We start from the raw sequence: 20,594 nt of genomic DNA on the forward strand, positions 1-20,594 counted from the left end.
CTCTCTAGCGTGGGGCAGAAGGGTGCCCTGCGCGCTTTGCCTGTACCCCGCCCCTTGCCTGCCCGTCCTGCGCCCCCGCTCCTCCCCTGCCCGCCCCCTGCCCGCTGCCGCCGGCGGGGCGGAGCGGAGCGGGGCCGGGCAGCGCCGGCGGCAGCAGCGCGGAGGTAGGGCCGGGGCGGCGGGAGGCCGAGGAGCGGGGTCGGGCAGCAGGAGCGCCCGGCAGCCCGCGGGTGGGTGCCCCGGTGCCTTCGCCCCCTTCAAGCCCGCGCCACGGTACCCTGCAACCCCCCCTTGCACCCCTCCGCTACGCCCCTGCACCCGCTTACCACGGTGTTGTGCACCCCTCTGCCTTCTTGCCCGTGCTGCCCCTGCACCCCTAACCATGGTGCTCTGCACCTCCCCGCACCCCTAACCATGATACCCTGCCCTCTGCTTCACTCCCCAGCCCCCTTAACCACACTATCCCTGCATCCCTACCCACGGGACCCTGCACTCCCCACAACTCTAACCATGATGTCCCTGCATCCCAACTGCAGTACCCCTGCACCCCACTGTGCCCCCTTCCTGCCATGATATCCCTATACCTCACCTGTGCCCCTTTGCATCCCCAGCCACAGTACCTCCACCCCTAACCAGGGTCTCACTGCAGCTCTCATAGCCTCTCTGCACCCCCTGCTTCCACCCCCCCATGTTCCCCTTCACACCTCCTACTGTACCCCTGTGTGCCCCTAAGCAGCCCACATCCTCCTGCTCCTCCAGCCACCCAGCACTTTTCAAACAGCTCCCCCAGTAGCCTCTCACCCTAATGTGGCCCCCTAGTCCTTCTGTCCTCTGCAAGCACTCGATCCCCTTTCACCACTCCCATTTCCCTGCACCCCCAGCGCCTTTCCTTGCAGTTCTCCTGCACCCCCTAAGCAGCCAGTGTCCCCCTTTCTTACCTGCACCTCCTTACACCAGCATCCTGTCTGCACTCCTCAGCATCCCTGGCTACCCCAAAATACCATGTGCCCCTGCCCTACACACACTTCTTCCCCCCATAACCCTCTTCCCCACCTGGTTGCCCCCTTTTCCTCTCAGCTAGCCCTTTCCTGGATCTCCCCCCAGGCCTGGCCATCACAGGCTGCCCTGGCACTGTGTTTGTGGCAGGAAGATGTGCTTTGGGGGAAGAATGACAGGACAGTTTGGGGGGCACACTCCGTCCTGCCCTGTGGCTGAAGTGGGGGGGATTTCTCCCATGTTGGCAGTGTCCCAGGACTCACATGGGGCAGACCTTTGCCCTGTCTCACTTCAGTTTCTGTGACAACCGAGCTTGCCGGCGGACTTTGGAGGGGCCGGTGGGTGATTAACCATCTTGCCACTCTTCCCCCAGAGCTTTGCAGCCCCGGTCCCAGATATGGCACCTGGGAAGCCTGGGAAGAGCACAGGGGCCTCGGAGAACTCCTCGGTTACGCTTTTCCGGGAGTACCTGAGGATTGACACTGTCCACCCCAAACCTGACTATGGTGAGGATGGGGGAACAGGACAGGGAGCCACGTGGGGATCTGCCAATGTGGCTTTGCAGCTCTGGTCTTTGGACCCAAGTGCCCAAGTCCTGTGCCGGTGCTGTTTTGATCATGGTGTTAAGGAGCAAACTCCTTTGTGTCTTATCTTTGCTCGTGCCTTTGGTTGGGGCAGGGATGTCCCAGGTGCACCCAGAGCTGCTGTTTGCACCCTCCAGCCCTGTGCCCCTTGCTCCCCCTTTCCATGCTGCCCTGGCTCTGGGATGGATGAACTCCTTCCATGCAGATCTCCTTCTGTTAACATTTGTGTCCTCCCACTAAGGCACATTGAGATTTTTTTATTGGTGAGGATCTCACAAAACTCCAATGGAGGACCATTCCCCTTGAACTCACCCCCTTCAATTTTTATTTTTTCGTATTCCCCAAGTCCTCATCCCAAAGGGATGGTAATGAGCTGCTTCTGTCCCTGTTCCTGGCCACCTCTTGTGCCCAGGACCTCCATCACCTGCCCTCTCTGGTCACCTCTTTCCTTGTCCTTAGGAACCCCACAGAGCCTTGGGGACCTGGGGGGCTGCAGTGAGAGGGGAGGGAGACCCCGATGTAACTCCAGGCATCCCCGCTCTTCCCTAGATGCGGCTGTCCGATTTCTGGAGCGTGTTGGCACCGACTTGGGCTTGGCCTGCCAAAAAGTGGAGGTGAGCAAGGCGAGGAGCTGCCTCCAGTCCATCTGTCCATCCATCCATCCACCTGTGCCCAGGTCCTTAGTGACTGGGCTGTTCCCTTGCCTGCACACCAGAGCTGGGCAGGAGTGAATCCCCTCTGCCTGTAATCCTCGGCTGACCTAAGCCCTTCCTTAAGCCAGTATTCCGGCTGCTCCCTGCTGACCTTTGCAGCTGCCTGTGCTATGATTAGCTGGGGACCTGGCAGGGTCACGTTGGCTGGGGCTGTCCTTCCTGCTGGGCACCGGCTGTCCCAGGGGATTCCCGGGCACCAGGGGAAGATCCTGGGTTTGTCTTCCTTCCTTGGAAGTGTAGCCAGGTCTGGCACCTGCAGCCAGACTCTGTCTGGCTGTGGGGAGTGCAGGCATAGTCTGCTTCTGCTGCCTGCCCTCTCCCAGCAGAGAAAGGGGTGACCTGCCAGGTGGCATCCAGAAATTTTTCCCAAGCTGATGCTTTTTGGCTCCAGTCCACCACTCCCAGCACCTCTGTTCCCATCCTGGACCCTGGTGACACCCTACCTTTGCTCCACAGGTGTGCCAGGGCCATGTGGTGCTGATCCTGACCTGGCAGGGCACGAATCCCCGCTTGCGCTCCATCCTCCTCAACTCCCACACCGATGTCGTGCCCGTCTTTGAGGTGCTGGGACAGGGCAAGGGATGGGATGGGCATGGTGGAGAGGATTGGGTGGCAGGAGGATGGGAGCTGGGGCCTGCTGTGCCCCTCTACCATGCTGGCCACTCTCCCCCACAGGAGCACTGGACTTACCCACCCTTCGAGGCTGTTAAGGACTCGCAAGGCAACATCTATGCCCGAGGTGCCCAGGATATGAAGTGTGTCTCCATCCAGTGAGTGGAGGGCTCTGTGCCTGCTGGGTGGGCACGGTGCTGGTGGTGCCTCTGAGTGATGCAGGACAGAATGCAGCCATCCCCAGGGTTGCTGGGTCTGAGGGTGCCACCTCTTGACCCACCCTGAGGTGGCTCAGAGCACACAGGCCCCTCTCCTCCATGATGACCAGACACTACTTTCCCCCTGCAGGTACCTTGAGGCCATCCGGAGGCTGAAGGCAGAGGGAAAGTCTTTTGCCCGCACCATCCACCTCACCTTTGTGCCTGGTGAGTCCCCAGGCTGTCCCCCCTCAGGGGCACAGAAGGGGCAGGCAGCTGGCTGATGCTCTGGAGTCCCCCATGGCATGGCAGCTGCCAGGCTGTCCATATTTTGAGCTCTAGCTCAAGGCTGGAGAGGTTTCCATGTCCAAGGATAGATATCTGATGGCACCCAGGCTGGCATGGAAGGAGGATCAGGAGGTGGTGCCCCAGTTCCTTCCTCCATGCCACGCTCTCCCCTGCAGATGAGGAGGTGGGTGGACACAAGGGCATGGAGATGTTCGTGCAGCGCCCCGAGTTCAAAGCGCTCAACGTGGGCTTTGCCATGGATGAGGGTGAGTGGTGGTAGGGCTGGCACAGGCATGTGTCTCCTCCTGGCACACACCCTGGCATTAGCCCCAGGCATTGGCACCCAGCACACTTTCAGGCATCCCCTTGGGGAATCCTTCTCCTGGACAGTGACCCACATGGTGCCAGCCTGGAGGGGAAATGCTGCCGGGGCAGAGCAGAGGGGGGTACGTTATGGCACACTGACTCCCTGTCTGTGCCCACCACAGGCCTGGCCAGCCCATCTGACACCTTCAGTGTCTTCTATGGCGAGAAGAGCCCGTGGTGTGAGTACCTGCGTGCCCACTACCCCGTCCCTGGCTCTGCTGGGTGCTGGGGCACTGGTGCTATCCCAAGCTTGCTGCACAACATTTCCCTCTATCCCCGCTGCTTCAGGGATAAAGGTGAAGTGCATGGGTAGCCCCGGACACGGGTCCCGCTTCATCAGCAACACGGCGGCCGAGAAGATGGTAAGAGAGGGGGTACACCATGTGCAACCCCTGTGCCTGCCCTGTGCCTACCCAGGCACCTGTCCACAGGGCTGATCCTCACCCGCTGCCCTTCTCCCCCTAGCAAAAAGTCATCAACTCCTTCCTGGCCTTCAGGGAGAGCGAGAAGCAGAGGTAGGAGACAGGCAGTGGTATGGTTGTAGCTTCAGTTTGGTCCATGAAGGGGGTCCTTGGGATCCCAAGTCAGGCTCTGATCCAGTGCTGCCACCCTGTGCCTCCCTTTCCCCATTTGGGATGGGGGGGCACTTATCCTCTCCAAGTGGCACAGAGTGACTCTCCCTTGCATCCCACGAGGCTCAAGACTGACTCAAGCCTGACCCTGGGGGATGTCACCTCGCTCAACATGACCATGCTGGAGGGGGGTGTCTCCTTCAACGTGGTGCCCTCAGAGATGGCTGCCAGCTTTGACATCCGCATCCCACCCACTGTGGACCTAAAGGTGGGCGCCACACTAGCCCCACCAAGGAGGGGAGCAGGACTGGGGATACCCTGCTCACACTCCTCCTCTGGTCTCCGCCTCAGGCCTTCGAGGAGCAGGTGGCCAAGTGGTGCCGTGGTGCTGGGGATGGTGTCACTTATGAGTTTCACCAGGTGAGGGGTCTCAGCCACCCAGGCACATTGCACCCATCCCTCCCCTGCCAAGTGCTCACCCGCTTGCCCCTCACCTGCCCTCTCCCTCCATCAGAAATGCATGGACCAACACATAACCTCCACTGACGAGTCGGACCCATGGTGGAAGGCCTTCAGTGGGGTCTGTAGGGACATGTGAGTAGTGTCCCCAGGAAAAGCAGGATCATCATGGTGGGGACATCCTCTGGTGGGAGCCAGTTGGTCCCCAGGGGTCTCTGGGGTTATGGCAGTGGTTGGGATAGGGTGCTCTGTGCTGTGCCAAAGCATCTCCCTTGTGTCTCACCCTCCAAAGGAATGGGATTGAGTGTCCTGCAGGGCTGAGGGACCTTCCTGTCACAGTCTCTTTGCCCACTGGGTGTCAGGGGGACAGGGGACCTGGCTGCCCTCGTGCCCATGCTGACACGGGGTCTCACTTGTCAGGAAACTGCAGCTCAAGCTTGAGATCTTCCCGGCTGCCACCGACAGCCGCTATATCCGAGCGGTGAGTGCGATGCCCACCTACCTGTGGGTCCCCCATCTGGGGTAAGACCTGCAGCCCCAAGCAGGAGCCTTGTCCAGGTGGAGGGGGGGCAGCTCCAACCTCACCTTGTGCCTCCCCACCTCCAGGCAGGACACCCGGCTATCGGCTTCTCGCCCATGAACCGCACGCCAGTGCTGCTCCACGACCACAACGAGTTCCTCAACGAGCAAGTCTTCCTGCGGGGCATCGAGATCTACGCCCGCCTCCTGAGCGCCCTGGCCTCGGTGCCCCCGCTGCCTGCCGAGGGCTGAGCGCCCGGGCAGGGGCAGGGCAGGGGGTGCCATGCAAAGCTTTAAAAACTGGGCAGGGGGTGGGCACAGTGGATATCTGCCAGTGTACTGGGGATGCAGATGGCATAGTGCCATGTTGGCTGTGTTCAGGGCTGGCCTGCTGGTGATGCCCGAGGGGTTGTGTCCCCCTTGCCCACGTGCCAGCAGAGCCTTGTGTCCAGGTGCCTCCAGCCTTTTCTGGTGTTGGCAGTGCCTCCTGCTGTCCCTGTTCCACCTCTGGCTGCAGGGGCTGGGTGGTGAGGGGCTGGCCAGTCGCCTGCTCTGCCTGCCCACACCTTGTCCTGCCTCCCTGCCTGCTTGCCAGGGGAGCTGGGGCCAAGTGCCACCTGTCCTTCCTGTGCAGGTCAATAAATCTTGGTAAGCACAGCCAGGAGCGGGCTGGTCTGTCTGTCTGTCCATGGTGCTGCCTATGGCACTGCAGATTTCCTTGCTCAGTGGGGCCAGCTGGGGTGCTCCTGCTCCCCTGGGTTCATTGGGCTGGGGGACAGCAGTGCAGGCAGGATCCTGCCTGGGCAGGCTGTGGGGCCTCTGCTCCCAGTCAGCCTCAGGGGACTGGTGCTGGGCTTCATCCTGCTCCTTCCCTCCCTCCCTCCATCAGCTCCTGCTGCCGTAAGCCCTCGGGTCCAGGCAGGCAGTGTGCGGGTCTGGGCAGGCACCTCAGCTTATCTTCCAGAGCTGCCACTGGCTGCATCTCCTCCTTGCTCGTTCCCAGCCCCACGCAGCTCTGCAGCACCCAGGGGTGCCGGATCTGTCCCAGCCATGCTGTTCCTTGGGGAAACCGAGGGCTCACTGAGCGAACTAGGATGGTTTTATGGTGCTTGGGGGGCTTGCAGAGGTGCTCCATTACAAAAGGTTGGGGGTGAGCCAGGGCCCCCCAGCCTCCTGACCTGTGTTGTAATTAAAAAAGATGCTGGAACCCTGAGGGGGCTGGGGATAATGAGGCTGCCCAGTGGCAGGCTGGGAGAAGGGATGAGGCTGGTGGCGATGAAGCACTGAGGGAGAAGCCACCAGCTCCTTGGCTCCTTCCCCTCCATCTAGCACAGGGGGAAATCCAAGGCTTTTGTGTGAGGGACACACCTGCCTGTGCACTGAGGCTCCTGTGGGAAGCCAGTGTAGATTCTCTGATGTCCCTTGACCCTGCAGTCCTGAGGTAGGATGGCATGGGAGTGGGGTGGGTACTATGGGGGCCTTGCTGGCGTGTTCAGGGTGCTGGCACCTTTGCTGGGAGATAGCAGTACATCCCCTGCCCTGTGGGTGCACCAGGGCTGCATGTGGCACCCTGTGCACCCCGCTCGATCCTGCTCAGCCCCTTTCCCCAACCATCCTTCTGTATCCAGCTTGCCTGGCACTGAGATGGGACCTGAGAACTGGATGCTTGCTAGTGCTTGGAGATCACCCCACGCTCAGCATCCTTCCTGGGGAGCAGGTCTGTGTGCCCTCTCCTTCTCCTCCAGGAGGGCAAGGCTGGGAGACCCTAGCTTCCCTCCCTTGCTCCCCATCCTCAGGGATGAGTGGAAGGGGCTGGCAGGGTCAGCTGCGGGAGGGGGCTGTGGTAAACCCTAAAACGCTGGTGGCAGGGGGACACTTTGGGGATGTGCGGAGTTCTCGGGGTCCCCCCAGGGATGGAGCCGTCCCCCCGCGCATCCCCGCCGCCCTTGGGGATGAGGGATGGCGGGGCCGGGCCGGGGCGGGCCGGGGCGGGCCGGGGGCGGTCGGATGTCGGCCCCATAAAACCTCAGTGCCACCGGCGGCCCCGGGCGCGGCGGCGGGATGCGGACGGCGGTGGCCTTGGCGGTGTCGCTGTCGCTGTGCTGGCTGGGGGCGACGGGGCACAGCTTGCCCCGGCTCCGCCTGTCCTACCGCGGTGAGCCGGGCCGGGGGCACCTGCTGCGGGACGGGGGGGCTGCCCCCCGAGGGGTGTCCTCGGGGTCCTCTCTGCGGGGGTTGCGCGGGGGCTTGGGGAGCTGCGGGTGCTGCGCTCGGAGTGCAGGTTTTTTGGGGGGGGGAGGTTTCGTGGGCACCTTGCGCTGGGGGCTCGGGTTGGGCTGGGGTTTTGGTGAGTGGCTGCCCGGCACCCCTCCGTTCCCCACGCGGGACGTGGAGGGCCCCCGGGGAGAAGGGGGAGGAAGTGGGGAGCCGAGTGATGGGGAGAGGAGATGTGCAGCCGGGATCCGCGCCAGCCCCGTCGCTTCCCACGAGGGATCGTCTCCCACGTCGAGTGCGGGGAAACTGAGGCACGGCACTGTCCCGGCCCCGGCACGCTCTGCCGTGTGTGTTGGGGGCGTGCTGCGGTGCGTGGGTGGTCTCCCTGCCTGGGCACCCCCGGGGGTGGGTACTCAGCAACCTCGGCTGGGCGGGGAGTCCCCGGGGTGCGTCCTCTGAGCCCCGCCGTGCTGGGGTGCGGGTGCCAGGGTGCCGGAGCCCCTCGGGGGGCTGCGGGGGTAGTGTTTGGTTTTAATTAAAACTCTCCCTGTGATCCTGCTCTGACTCGCCGCATCCCCCGCTCTGCCAGCCTAATCCACGGGCTGCTCCAGCCAAACTTGACAGAGCCTGGGGCGCCCCAATCTCCTTCTGGCCTCAAAGCAATGAACCTACTCGTAAAAAAATTAACATAAAATAAATTACATAAGGCATATCTTCCCCGTTCCCAGCGAGAGGAAAGGCATGATCAGTCCAGCGCTTGGAGAGCCACGGGAGCTGCAGAGCACCTCCCTGTGCCAGGGAAAAATCTGCTCCTGTGCTGCCTGGGCTGGGGGTTCCCAAAGCTGCCTCTGTCCTGTGGCACAGCAGGCGACACAGGGGCTGCCTCCCTGTGGAAGGGGAAATTGAGGCGCTCAGTGGTCCCTGCTTACCCTGGGAGCCGGCACGCACCCAGGACGGCTCGTTGCTCTCCTCCTTGATGGGATCCGGCATCCTCAGGTTGGGCTTGGCAACAGGGCAAGGGGGTCTGGGGTCACAGCAGGGCTGGGTCGTGGGGCTCAGGGTCTGTGTCTGATCAGGCTCAGGCTTTGTGTCTGATCCACTCCAGCACAAAGTCCGGCCGTGCCGGGCCATTCCCCAGGTGTGAAGGGCTCCTCAGGGCCCGGGCGGGGGGCGCTCCTCAGCTTCTCACGGAGAGGAGCCACCTTTGAAAGCCTTTTTTTTTTTTTTCCGCTTCTTAGGCTGATTATTCCATTCGTCTTCCAAATTGGAAACAGAAACTGAAATTTCCCATGAAACAAATTCTGCCACCGCCTTCTCCCCGAGGGGAAGAAAAAGAAAATGAAAATTTCAATTAAAGCCATTAGAGCCTCCGAAATGAAAGGGGCGAGCCGGAGCTGTTTGCGCACATCTCCTCGGTCTGGGCTCTGCCTGGCGAGCGGCTCTGGGTGCGGGGTGGCATTTGTGGGGTGACAGGGATAGGCTTTGTGCTGCGAGTGCAGAGGTGGCCACGTCCCCAGCTCTCCCTCACACTTCAAGCCACTCTTCTCCTTTTGTTTCGAATTTCAGCAGTGGCTCATGTAAGAGGGGAAAGAGCATTTTGCTGCTATGTGCATTGCAGCACAGCCCAGTGCTCTCTTGCTGTCCCTCCCCCGGGGCTCCCCCCACTGGGGTAAAGGGGTCCCAGGAATGGATGGGCCATGGCAGGGGGCTATTCCCTGGGGAGATAAAGCCGGGGAGGGGGAAGAGGAAGGCGTCCTGGGCTGGTGTAACCCGAGGCGCAGGAGGAATTTGCCAGGTCTGGGGGAGAAGGGGAAGCCTCGCCTGAAACAATAAAAGGAGCCCGACGACTTTGCTGATGTTATTCTGAGCTGGGAAAATATTATTGCTGGGCAAGAATAGAAGGAGACGACAGCATTTTCCTGTGCTGAACCAGACGATACGGGAGGACCTGAGATGCTGTGAGGACACAGGGGGAGGGTACCCCCAGGGAGACGGGGTGGAGGGGCCGCCAGGGCCTGGTGCCAGCTCTGCTGGCAGGCACAGGGGACTTCCCGATGGGGATGGAGCCACTGAGGCTCTATCCTTCTGTGTCGCTGGCATCACCAGTTAGTGCACTGGGACTGCCCTTGAGCAGCCTGGCAGGGATGGGAGCTGTGTGTGATGGGATGGAGGTTGTCATTGTCCCCCACTGGGGATGGACCTTGTCTCCCTTGCAGGCCCCAGAAGACACATTTCTCACCAGGATGGGGGCATGGCATGGCCACCTCCTTGCTGGAGGTGACAAATGGCCCCCCTGGCAAGAGCAGGGCTTGGTACCCCAGTGTCTTGGGCTGCTGGTAACTGGGCTTGTCCCAGCACCGCCTCCCCTCTCATGGGGTCATGTGGGGGGGATGCTCGTGCTGGGGGTTTCCCTGGGGTCAGCAGCAGCAGCTAGCAGTCTTCTGGGCTGGAGGGTGTTTGGGGACATGGCTGTGCTCATCAATGGCGCTTTGTCCTCCTCTTCTGTCTGGAGGTCACAGTGGCCTGGCTTGTGTTCAGGGCAGTTGCTGGGATGGGTTTTCAGAGCCCTGTGAAGCTGAGCCATTCCCTCTTGCTCTCTCCCTCTGTGGCAGCTGTGTGGGCGCCACTGTGCCAGCTTGATGACCCTGAAAGTCATTTCCTGCTGCAAACCAGTCATGCCACTTCCCCCGCGGTGTCGTCACCATGAGGGTCCCCTTGGCATCCCATGAAATTCATGCTTGGACCTGCTTTGGGGGCCTTGATATCAGACCCCGTTTCTTTGGGATGTGATGCCCATCCCAGGGATGCAGAATTCCCATTCCAGTGCCTCTGCCCAAGTGCCATCCCCGTGGTGTGATGTGGAGGAAACCTCCCTGTCAGTGAGGTCTGCTGGTGGTGGCAGCAGCAGACTTTGTGTGCCATGGCACTGGCTGGTTGCCTGCTATTATGTCCTTGGCTGGCACCTGGCAGGGACAGGACCTATTTTCTGCCCACCCCATGTGTGATCTTATCACCCTTCTGGCTGGGGCTGGTGGCATAGCCCAACTCACTGTAGCACAGCCATGGTAGAAGGCTGGAGTGGTTTGGCCAAACCTTGCTGGGGGGCAGCAACCTTGCCTGGTACCCTGTTGCCAATTGACTCTGCAGCTTTTTCCTTGGCTGGCAGGGAGAGCAGCACTTCAGCCAGGCTGAGTCTGGGATGCCCGCACCTCTCGGAAGGGATGGAGAAGGATGATGCTGTCCGGAGAGGCTGGGAGCAACTCTTCTGGCTCCAGGACAGCTCTGTGATACTTAGAAGCAGCAGCTTGTAGGGACCCTTGAGGCCAGGATGGCTCCTCCTGATGTGCCCTCTCTCCCTGGCAGAGCTTTCAGGCAGCAACCGCTCCGTCCTCTTCTTCGGCCACCGAGGCTTCCTGGGCTTCCGCTCCCTCTACTTGGATGAGTACCGGGATCGGCTCTTCATCGGGGGGAAGGATGTGCTCTACTCCCTGCTCCTGGATGGGGCCAGTGCAGATGCCAAGGAGGTGAGCTGGGTGCTGCTGAGCTTCATCCCTATGGACTCCTCGTCCCTCTGAGTGGATGGTGCCCAACTGAGCCAGGCAAAGTCACCCTGAAACAAGACCTGCCCTGGGGGTGTCCCCATCTCAAGTGCCCTGAAGTGATTCTGAAAACTTGTAGTGCCTGGCAGGGGTGATCTAGCAGAGACAAGGAGCTAAAGGCATCTATCATTGCAACAAGCTCTGTCAGGGCTTTCAGAGGCCCCCAGGCCTCTCCTGGATCCTCGGTGGGAGAGGTGACAGACCACAGCAATGGTGCTGGGTGGTCCTTCACCCTCTCCACTTTGGCTTGCTGTTTTTCAAACAAGACTCTGGACTGTTTCTAGCTGAAGAAAGGGGAGGAGGAAATGAAGTGCCCTTAGTGTGTTGGGTCACTGTGATGGGGTCAAGGGCTTGTGTACCCAAGCTGCCCTTGGTCTGAGAGCCGCCAGAATTTGTGGGGGACATGGGCTCCATCACTCATACTGTCCCCTGGCACTCTTTCCCCAGGCTACCCACAAGCCCACCCCCTTCCAGGCCAGCTTCAGCCATCCCCAGCATGACCACCCAAATCCAGTTTGGCTGTGGGCTGTGACCGCTGGGGTGCCTCTCCCCAGGAGGAAGGGTCCTGCCTGAGGTTGCAGGGTGGGAGCCCTGGACTGGGTGGGCTCTGGGGAGCTGTGGTCCTTCTCTCTGTCCCTCTCTCCATGACTGGGGATGTGGATTTGCAAGGCTGAGTTCCTGCTGTCCCCCCTCCCTGCTCCAACAGATCCTTTGTGTTTCAGATCTACTGGCCACCCCTCCCGGGGCAGACAGAGGAGTGTTTTCGGAAGGGGAAGGATCCAGGGGTGAGTGTCTCCCCATGTGTGCTCTGCCCTGAGCTGGGGGTCCCCACAGCTGGGGCTGTGCCATGTCATCCTGCTGGGAGTGACCCCATGGGGCTCACAGGCCAGTTAATGCTGGAGTAGAGCATGAGGGAAACTGAGGCAGGAAGTCAGTGGCCAAGCCTGGCCATGTGAGAGGCTTGCTCCAGGCTCTGGGAATGCTGTCTCAATCACTCTGCTCAGCCCCGTGGCCACAGAGTCGTGGCCAGTGTGTCCCAGAGTGGCTACACCGAGTGGGCAGGGATAGCCAGGCTCTGGGACCTGAGCTTGGAGGGACCACAACCCCCATGCTGTGCTCCAGACCCCAGCAACACCAGCCCATCCTGGCTGTCCCCAGTGATGGGAAATCTGTAAGTCAGTCAGGTTCAGTGACCTTGCTCCCCAAACTTTACCCCTCTTTGCATCACCCTGCCCCAATATGAAGCAGGACTATGGCAGGGATAAAGTCCCCGAGGCTCCCTTGACCCAGACTAATTGCTCCCAGGAGTCCCTGTCCTGCTCTGTGTGTTTATTTTACAAGCTCTCACCGACAGATCCAAGCCAGGGCAGGCTCAACTTTTTATTTTCCTTGAACATATATTTTTTTTCACTTGCTATTTTAGAGGCTCTTTGCAAAGGGAAAATAAACAGCAGGAGGCTGGGAACCCCTAGGGCGGCTCAGGAGCGGTGTTCCCAGCAGATGAGGGGCCTCCTGCTGTGGGGGGAGAGGGGGGGGGGACAGTGGGGGCAGGCAGGGCTGGCGCTGACCAGGGGGAGCTGCCAAGCAAACAGTGGAGAAGGATGGGAGCCCTTTTCCAGTGGGAACTGCCAGGAGAGAATGAGCGAGGTCAGAGGTGGCAGGTCTCCAGCCCTGGGAGTGTCATTGCTACTGTCCACCAAAGAAGAGGACAATTCCAGACAGCAGCAGTCAAAGCTGTTCTAGAGGCAGCTGAGGACGTTTGAGGTTTCTGTCTCTGGTGTTTCCTCCTTTTGTTTCATCCCCGGTGTGTGCAGGAACACGATGGGAAAGGATGTCCCTGCATCTGGTCACGTCCTGGGCGCCAGGGGTTGGGGGCTGAGTTTGGAGCTTGCTGGGCAGGTGACCTTGCTCCCCTGGTGTGGGCTGTGTGACAGGGTGAGTGCACAGGTGCCCAGGGGCAGGAAGACCAGTAAAAAGCATTGTCCTTTTGCAGTGGGCTTGGGACCACCTAGATGAAGTCTGTGCAAGTCCTGTCATTGGGTACAAGCTGCCATCTCACACCCCTGGCACTAGGCTAGAGGCAGGGAGCTGAGAGTGGGCAAAGCACCAATATCCTATGACCCTTCCTCTCCCCTGCTGTCTCCCCAGACTGACTGTGCCAACTATGTCCGTGTGCTGCATCCCTACAACCGGACGCACTTGCTGGCCTGTGGGACGGGCGCCTTCCACCCTGTCTGCACCTTCGTCTATGTGGGGCCCCGTGGCGAGGTAGGGAAGCACTGTGGAGGGTGCCCACCCTGAGCATCTATGGTGGGACACCCCTGGGAAGTAGATCCTCATCACTTGCCTCCCTCCTGAGTGGCCTTGAGACTGTGTGGGGATGCTGGATGTGGTGTTTGCCCCATCCTAAAGACTGAGGGGGGACGGTATCAGGAAGCAGCTCCCTGTTGTCCCTTTGAGCTTCTGCTACCCCCTTCCCCAGCTGACCCATCTGTCTGGGCTGGCATCCCCTTTCCAGACGTGGGAAACACCCAGACAGAGGCTGGTGTCCCGCCAGGGGCTGACGCATGGGTGGCATTTCCTCTTCTCCCAGCTCACTGCTCATAAATCAAGTGGGCTGGGATGGAATGGCAGGGGCCTCTGTTCCCTCATCACAGCCCAGCACCATGTGGGCAGCAGGAGCCCTGCCTGTACCGTGATGACTGACCAGGCTTACAGGCAAGCAGTGGGGCTGGCAGATCCCTCCAACTGCTGTGTGTCCGCATAGGATCAGTCCTGCCTCAAAAAGCATGGATTCCGTTTCCAGACAGTCTCTTTGGGTGGGCTGGTGCTGAGGATGCTTGCAGCGAAGTGCCTGTGAGCTGGGCAGGGACCAGAGCTGGCCCCTGCCTGCCCAGGCACAGCCCAGGGCTCACCTGCCTGCTCTCCCTCCCAGCACACCTTCAGCCTGGACCCCGCCAGCGTGGAGACCGGCCGGGGCAGGTGCCCGCACGAGCCCAGCCGTGCTTTCGCCAGCACTGTCATCGGTGGGTTGTCTTCCTTGGGATCCATGAGCCTCTGGGGTGCTGGCCAGGGATGGTCCCTGTGCAAGCTGGGTGTTTTTGCAGGTGGGGAGCTGTATGCCGGCCTCACCGCGGATTTCCTGGGACGTGATCCCGGCGTGTTCCGCAGTTTGGGGACCCGCTCCGCCCTGCGCACTGAGGTGGACCAGCGCCTACTCCATGGTAAGGGCTTCCCTCTGCCCCTCCTCCTGCCCCCTGGCTTGGCTGGTGCTGGGGATCGTGAGCCTTGCAGTGGCCATGGTGCAGCATCCCTCATGGCCGGTATGAGCAGGGCAAAGCACCAGGAAGCAAGGCCTGGGCGTCCTCCTGGCTGGCATCCAGCCCCAGCGTGGTGTGGGGCTGGAGGTGGTTGCTGTGCCCTCTTACCCCACCTGACATGGCCAGCTCTTGCTTGTAGACCCCAAATTTGTGGCAGCCCACTTGATCCCAGACAATGACGACCGGGACAATGACAAAGCCTACTTCTTCTTCACGGAGAAGGTGGTGGATGCAGACAGCAAGGAGCACGCCATTGTCAGCCGTGTGGGGCGTGTCTGTGTGGTAAGATGCTGGTGGAGACCGTGGGAGACAGGGATGGACAAAGTCACAGCAGTGGCCCTGATGCTTCCTGTCCCTGCAGAATGATGCTGGTGGCCAGAGGGTGCTGGTCAACAAGTGGAGTACCTTCAACAAAGCCCGGCTGGTGTGCTCTGTCCCTGGCCCTGGTGGCATTGACACCTACTTCGATGAGCTGGGTAAGGGGTGTCTGGATCTGTACCTCACCAGGGCTAGTCCCTGAGTTGGTGGCTTCGGGAAATCCCAGGCATTCTAGGAGAAACCCCATGCTCTCATTTTCAGAGGATGTCTTCTTGCTGAGGACAAAGGATGGGAAGAATCCAGAGATATATGCCCTTTTCAGCACTGTCAGGTGGGTGGTCCAGCTCCAGCCTCTGGGGACATCCAGCTGCAGCCACCCATGACCTGCCCTGTCACTGTCACCAAGGCTTGCTGGTCGCTCCCCAGCTCTGCTCTGGTCTGCATAGGGATGTTGGTGCTCCCATGAGCTCCACTGCCACGGGCACCAAGCATGGCTCATCACGTTCTCCATCTCCTTTCAGCCACGTCTTTCAGGGCTCTGCTGTCTGTGTGTACCGCATAGCCGACATCCGGGAGGTCTTCAACGGGCCCTTTGCCCACCGGGAGAGCCCCCACCATCAGTGGGGTGCCTACGAGGGCAAGGTGCCCTACCCACGGCCTGGTGTGGTGAGTGACTCCCTGCAGCTCTGGGCCTTCTTCCCCCCATCTTCTCACCTGCTGGGGTGGGCTCTCTATGGGATCCACCCCTGGTCAGCTGTGGACCAAAGTCTGGCAAAGGGGTGGAGAAGATGGATTCCAAATTGGAAGGCGAGAAGGGGTCCAAACCAGCTTTGAGGGGCGATGGAGGGCGAAGGAGGGGTGGGTGGTGGTGTGGCTGGGCTGAGCTGGGCCCCTCTCATCCCCACAGTGTCCCAGCAAGACCACCAACCAGCCCCGGCGGCAGTACGGCACCACCAAGGACTTCCCTGACGAGGTGCTGCACTTTGCCCGCGCTCACCCCCTCATGTACAGGCCCGTGTACCCCCGGCACCGCCGGCCCCTCCTGGTGAAGACCGACCTGCCCCACCGGCTGCGCCAGATCGTGGTGGACCGGGTGGAGGCCGAGGACGGGCAGCACGACGTCCTCTTCCTCGGGACAGGTGAGCAGCAGGATCAGCACGCAGGAAGCAGCCCCAGTGCTGGGGTTACCACACCTCCGGGCTTTGTGATGGCAGGGTGCTCACACCTCCATCCTCCTTGGCCCCCAGATGCCGGCTCGGTGCTGAAGGTGGTGGTCCTGCAGAAGACAAGCTCAGCCACGACTGAGGAAGTCATCCTGGAGGAGCTGCAGGTTTTTAAGGTAATTTTCTGCCCCACTTGCAAGGGAGGGGGCAGAGGGGTGAGCTCAGGTTGGGGAAACACATGGGGAGGGAGGCTCAGGGTTGTCACCGCAGTGTTGGGCACTGGAAGGTCTCGGGGCTGTGAGGGCAGAGGGTGGCCGGGGGTGTTTCCACCCTCCCCAAAACATTCCTGATGCCCTCCAAAGCCCTGGCAGCTCTGAATGAGCCAGGCTCTCCGTGGTGAGGTTTAGCCAGCCTGACATCCTCTCTCCTCCCCTGCAGGTGCCTGTGCCCATCACCCAGATGGAGATCTCTGTCAAGCGTGTGAGTATAGACATGGCTCAGCCACAGGGCTGGGGACTGAGCTGTGGTCACCGACCTCTCAGAGCCGCATGGTGCTTGCCCTGGGGAGGTGTTGGCTGGCCCCCTGGGTGCTGTGCCCATGGGGCCTGCCAGCATCACCACCTTGGTGCTGTTCCCCCAGCAAACACTCTACGTGGGCTCCAGCCTGGGGGTGGCCCAGGTACGGCTGCACCGGTGCGAGTCCTACGGCTCAGCTTGTGCCGAATGCTGCCTGGCCAGGGATCCCTACTGCGCCTGGGACGGCACTGCCTGCACCCACTACCAGCCCTCTGGCAAGCGCCGCCATCGCCGCCAGGACGCCCGTCATGGTAACCCTGCGCACCAGTGTCTGGACCAGAACCTGACTGGTGAGAGACTGGGGGGCCCACAGGGATGAGGGGTTCCTCTAAGTGCCCCAAGGTGTCCTGACATCCACAGCCCTCAGCACAGAGAAGGGCTTGTCGCCATCGGGATGGGCTGGGGAACCCTCATCTCCCTGTCCCATAGACCAAGGGGTGCCCCAAGAGAAGGTGGGTGCTGCTGGGGCTGGGGTCTGTCCCCAGGGAGAGAAGGGGGCTGAAGCCACACGGTGGCCCAGGGGGGCTGACACACAGGCAGGTGGAAGCCTGGCTCTGCCCTCCTCATGAGCCCGTGCCTGTCTTTGCCCCAGTGGATGATTTTGAGACTGTTGAGGAGAAGGTGCTTTATGGGGCGGAGGACAACAGCACCTTCCTGGAGTGTGTGCCCCGGTCCCCGCAGGCCACTGTGCAGTGGTTTGTCCAGAGGCCCCCCGATGAGCAGCGGGATGAGGTGAGGCTCCCCCTGCACTTTCTTCCCTTGTGGGGACATGGGAGGGATGTAGGGCCAGACCTGGACCCCCTCCACCCTTGTGGTGGCCGGCAGGTGAAGACGGACGATCGGATCCTGCAGACGGAGCACGGGCTGCTCTTCCGCAAGCTGCACCGGCACGACACCGGCACCTACTACTGCAAAACCCTGGAGCACGGCTTCACCCAGACCGTGGCCAAGACGGCCCTGGAGGTGATCCCTGGTGAGCAGCTGGCACACACCCTCCCCAGGGAGCGGGGTGACGAGCCCCCACGCCTGCTCTGCTCCGAGCCCCGGCTGGCACCACAGGCTCCCAAAGCCTGGTTCAAGGACATCATGCACCTGATCAGCTCCCAGAACCTGCGGCGGGTGGAGGAGTACTGTGCCCGCCTCTGGTGCAGTGGCCGCCCCCACCACCGCAAGAGCAAGCTGGCCCAGGCCAAGCTGGCCCTGGCTGGAGTGGACGTGAGCAAGAAGGGACGGGTGGCCAAACCCCACGGTGAGAGGAACCGTGTGCCCCGGCAAGTGCCAGCCACTTAGAGAGGGCAGGGTGACGGACGTGGGGTGGCCGTGGGCGAGCACCAGCTCCCCGTGCTGCTGGCAGCCCCGAGGGTCTCCTGCCCTGGCAGTGCTGCCAGCCTGGTCCCCTCGGACAGGTGGGTGGGCAGGTCCCCATCACCCTCAGTGGCTGCAGGGTCACCTCCGAAATGGACGGTGAGGTGGGATGCATTGTCCCCCCCCTTGCTCTTGCTGGGTGCTGTGGCAGTTGGGGGCCATGGTCCCTGGGTGTGTTGGGGCTTGGCAGGCGTGGTGGCACTGCTGTGCTGTCACCCCAGGAGCTGGCTGGCTTCCTCTGGGAATAAAGGGGCTGAACATGGCACCACGGGGAGCAGCTGATGGCTTTGGGCTCTTTCCATGCCAGCCCAGAGCCTGTGGAAGATGATGCCTGCTCTTATGGGGGGAAAAACTGAGCATTACCCCAGAAAACATCTGTGTCCAGGATGAGCCCTGTCACCTGCTGTGCCTGGGGTGCTGGAGCTGTGCTGTGTCACTCAGGGCATATCCTGGAGGACAGGGCTCCTTCCTACTTTCCCTTGGCACCAGGACTCACTCAGCAGTGCGTGGATGCAGCTCCCCATTTCCCCTCTGTCCCCCTGCCCCCAGCCACAGTTTTAGGGTCAGGGAGAAAAGCAAATGTTTGTGGGCAGGTTAGACCTGTTCCTGGGTAAACATGGGAGAGGCACTGATGCCATCCCTGTCACTGTGCCCAGGTAGGAGCAGGGACAGGTAGAAGGCACAGTTTGGGGGGGCTGCACCACAGCTGGGGTGTGTTTCTGCTGGTTGGTGGCCCTACAGGGCGGGGTGGGACGAGGCCGGTTTGGGTGGGCTCATGGTGGCTGGTGGAGCCAAACCAGCACCTGGGGTCTCCCCCAAATGCAGAGGCTGGGGTAGGTGCATGGTGAGGTGCTCCTTTCTTTCCTCCCCCGACATGAGCTCACTCCTGGTCAGTCCCGGGGTGATAAAGATCTGCCCCTTCCTGAGGCAGGGCAGCCCCACACAATGGTGTGAACCTCAGCCCCGCTGGGATGGGCATTGTTCGGAGCCGGAGGGACGGGAAAGAAAAATAATAATAATAATAATAATTAAAAGGCCCTAAATAGCTCACACAAAGCCAGGTTGTGATATCATCTCTCCTCCCTGCGTGTGCGTTTGTGCTGCAGCACAGCTCGTGGGGAGCAAAGTCCATAGGCAGCACTGCCGTTGCCCAGGGAGAAGGGCTGGGGGTCCTGGCCCCCTTCTCCAGCTCCCTTGCAAGATCCAGGTGCCTGCTCAGGGTGTCTCCTGGGATGGGAGAGCTGTGGTGGGGCTGGCGGGCCAGGACACGTCCTGCAGGGAGGGGAGCGGTGCTGGCAGCACTGACTTGTGGGGCCAGACTGGAGCCAAGCACGTGGATTTGGATAATCACAGGCTTGGGGGCACGGGAGAATGACAACCAACAAGTGGAGACAAGGAGGGACCTGGGTGTAGAGCCAGAAAGGAGAGACAGGAGTCTGATTCCTCAGGGCCTGGATTAAAGGGCTCAGCAGTGCCTGCACTGACCCGTGCTGGAATGCCTGTGCCCTGCTGCCTCTGAGCGACTCTCTGAGCTCCACAGGGCAGGGGATGAGCTGCTTGTCTGGGGGGAGGCAGCAAGAAGGGTCCTGAGGCCACGCTGTGTGTGGGACCCAAACCTGAGCTCCTGTGGGACCCATCTGGAGGTGGCACCGGGGCCAGCAATGCTTCAAACTGAGCAGGAACAGAGACCAGAAGAAAACAGTCCCCCAAAGGGCCTATCCCGCCTCCCAGTAAATCTCTGGGATGGCTGAGCCTGGCCCTCCTGGGTAGATTTACACCACTAAGGCTGGAGCAGGAGGGATTTTGTCAGGACTGCCTGTCTTGGGATCACCAGCAGCTGAGGTGACCTGAGTCCCTGGAAACTTCCATGTGCTGAATGACCACGAACACATCCTCAGGCCTCCAGGGGGTGGAAGGAGACACAATCCATGGGCAGATTCAGCACCTGCAGCATGAGGGGAACAAGCCCTACCTGGGGCTTGGCGCTGTCCCGGGGCAGAGCAGGGTGAGGGGGGCGCCGGGGGACGGGGTGTGTGTGGGAACGGCCACAGAACAAAGCCGTGGAGGTGGGGGAAACAGGCACAGCCATTCCCGCTCCTATTTTTATCTCACTTCCTAAGGAAGTGCAGCGCGGGGGCGCACGCTCGCCCTGGGAGCCTTCTAGCCTCCTGAGGCGGAGAAAGTGGAGCTGCTGGCCAGGGCAGGGCCAGCACGGGTGGCACCTCAACACAGTCACAGGATCACTTAGGTTGGGAAAGACCCCTGAGATCATCGAGTCCGACAGAATACTGGTTCCCAACCCTAAAAAACCCAGCAAACAACCCCACAAACAAACCAAAGAACAACAAACCCCTCAACCCGCCAGGTAGATGCACACACATTATCGTGCCTGCTATTCCTTTCCACCCAACATGCACGTTTTTGGAGATCTTGCTATGAGCACAAGGCAGGGGGTCCCTCCAACGGTCTGGGACGTTGCAAATCCTGGCAGATGCCTATTCTCTCAGCGGTGCTGTTAAGTGTTGCAATAAGCAGATCCTCCTTGAAGGGCACAGGGGCAGAACTAAGAAAGTACTGAAGTATCACAGTGCATAGGGAATCACAGGAATAAAGTTCAGCAACAAGTGCTGCAAACTAAATGCCCTAAAAGAATTAAATTTTAAATTTATTTAAATGAATTTATTAAATAAATTAATTTTTATTACCTATTTATTATAGATAATTCTATATGTC

General features: G+C 60.7%; 2 protein-coding genes across 3 annotated transcripts; both read left to right on the plus strand.

Moving 5' to 3' along the window:
* The first annotated feature begins 163 nt into the window (after positions 1 to 163).
* Positions 164 to 5,967, plus strand: LOC113991360 (aminoacylase-1-like). 2 transcript variants are annotated; one of them, XM_027727641.2, is made up of 15 exons: positions 164 to 230; positions 1,370 to 1,502; positions 2,130 to 2,194; positions 2,750 to 2,854; positions 2,969 to 3,063; positions 3,254 to 3,330; positions 3,567 to 3,656; positions 3,879 to 3,935; positions 4,045 to 4,118; positions 4,222 to 4,271; positions 4,452 to 4,596; positions 4,680 to 4,748; positions 4,843 to 4,922; positions 5,208 to 5,268; positions 5,394 to 5,967. In XM_027727641.2, exons 2-15 carry the CDS (start codon positions 1,394 to 1,396, stop codon positions 5,556 to 5,558), a joined length of 1,242 nt encoding a protein of 413 aa, XP_027583442.1. In that variant the 5' UTR covers positions 164 to 230; positions 1,370 to 1,393; the 3' UTR covers positions 5,559 to 5,967. The 2 variants fall into 2 exon arrangements, with proteins under 2 accessions (XP_027583442.1, XP_027583449.1); XM_027727648.2 differs by having other exon boundaries at positions 209 to 273.
* A 1,400-nt stretch (positions 5,968 to 7,367) lies between these two features.
* Positions 7,368 to 18,916, plus strand: SEMA3G (semaphorin 3G). The gene is made up of 15 exons (XM_027729574.2): positions 7,368 to 7,461; positions 10,884 to 11,044; positions 11,842 to 11,904; positions 13,268 to 13,387; positions 14,055 to 14,343; positions 14,579 to 14,721; positions 14,801 to 14,915; positions 15,019 to 15,088; positions 15,279 to 15,423; positions 15,665 to 15,896; positions 16,005 to 16,096; positions 16,359 to 16,400; positions 16,561 to 16,786; positions 17,089 to 17,228; positions 17,322 to 18,916. Exons 1-15 carry the CDS (start codon positions 7,368 to 7,370, stop codon positions 17,784 to 17,786), a joined length of 2,397 nt encoding a protein of 798 aa, XP_027585375.2. The 3' UTR covers positions 17,787 to 18,916.
* Positions 18,917 to 20,594: the final 1,678 nt, after the last annotated feature.

The sequence above is a fragment of the Pipra filicauda genome, unplaced genomic scaffold (assembly GCF_003945595.2).
Source record: "Pipra filicauda isolate LSUMZ 115617 unplaced genomic scaffold, ASM394559v2 scaffold103_size3290846_pilon, whole genome shotgun sequence".
Classification (NCBI taxonomy): domain Eukaryota; kingdom Metazoa; phylum Chordata; class Aves; order Passeriformes; family Pipridae; genus Pipra; species Pipra filicauda.

Excerpts from the sequence above, each read along its gene's own strand:
- LOC113991360 (XM_027727641.2), top strand. The coding sequence starts at position 1,394 with ATGGCACCTGGGAAGCCTGGGAAGAGCACAGGGGCCTCGGAGAACTCC. Across the intron at positions 3,657-3,878 it reads GGGCTTTGCCATGGATGAGG|GCCTGGCCAGCCCATCTGAC; the intron begins GTGAGTGGTGGT and ends TGCCCACCACAG. Across the intron at positions 4,923-5,207 it reads AGTGGGGTCTGTAGGGACAT|GAAACTGCAGCTCAAGCTTG; the intron begins GTGAGTAGTGTC and ends CTCACTTGTCAG.
- SEMA3G (XM_027729574.2), top strand. The coding sequence starts at position 7,368 with ATGCGGACGGCGGTGGCCTTGGCGGTGTCGCTGTCGCTGTGCTGGCTG. Across the intron at positions 14,344-14,578 it reads GGACCAGCGCCTACTCCATG|ACCCCAAATTTGTGGCAGCC; the intron begins GTAAGGGCTTCC and ends TCTTGCTTGTAG. Across the intron at positions 17,229-17,321 it reads CCGATGAGCAGCGGGATGAG|GTGAAGACGGACGATCGGAT; the intron begins GTGAGGCTCCCC and ends GGTGGCCGGCAG.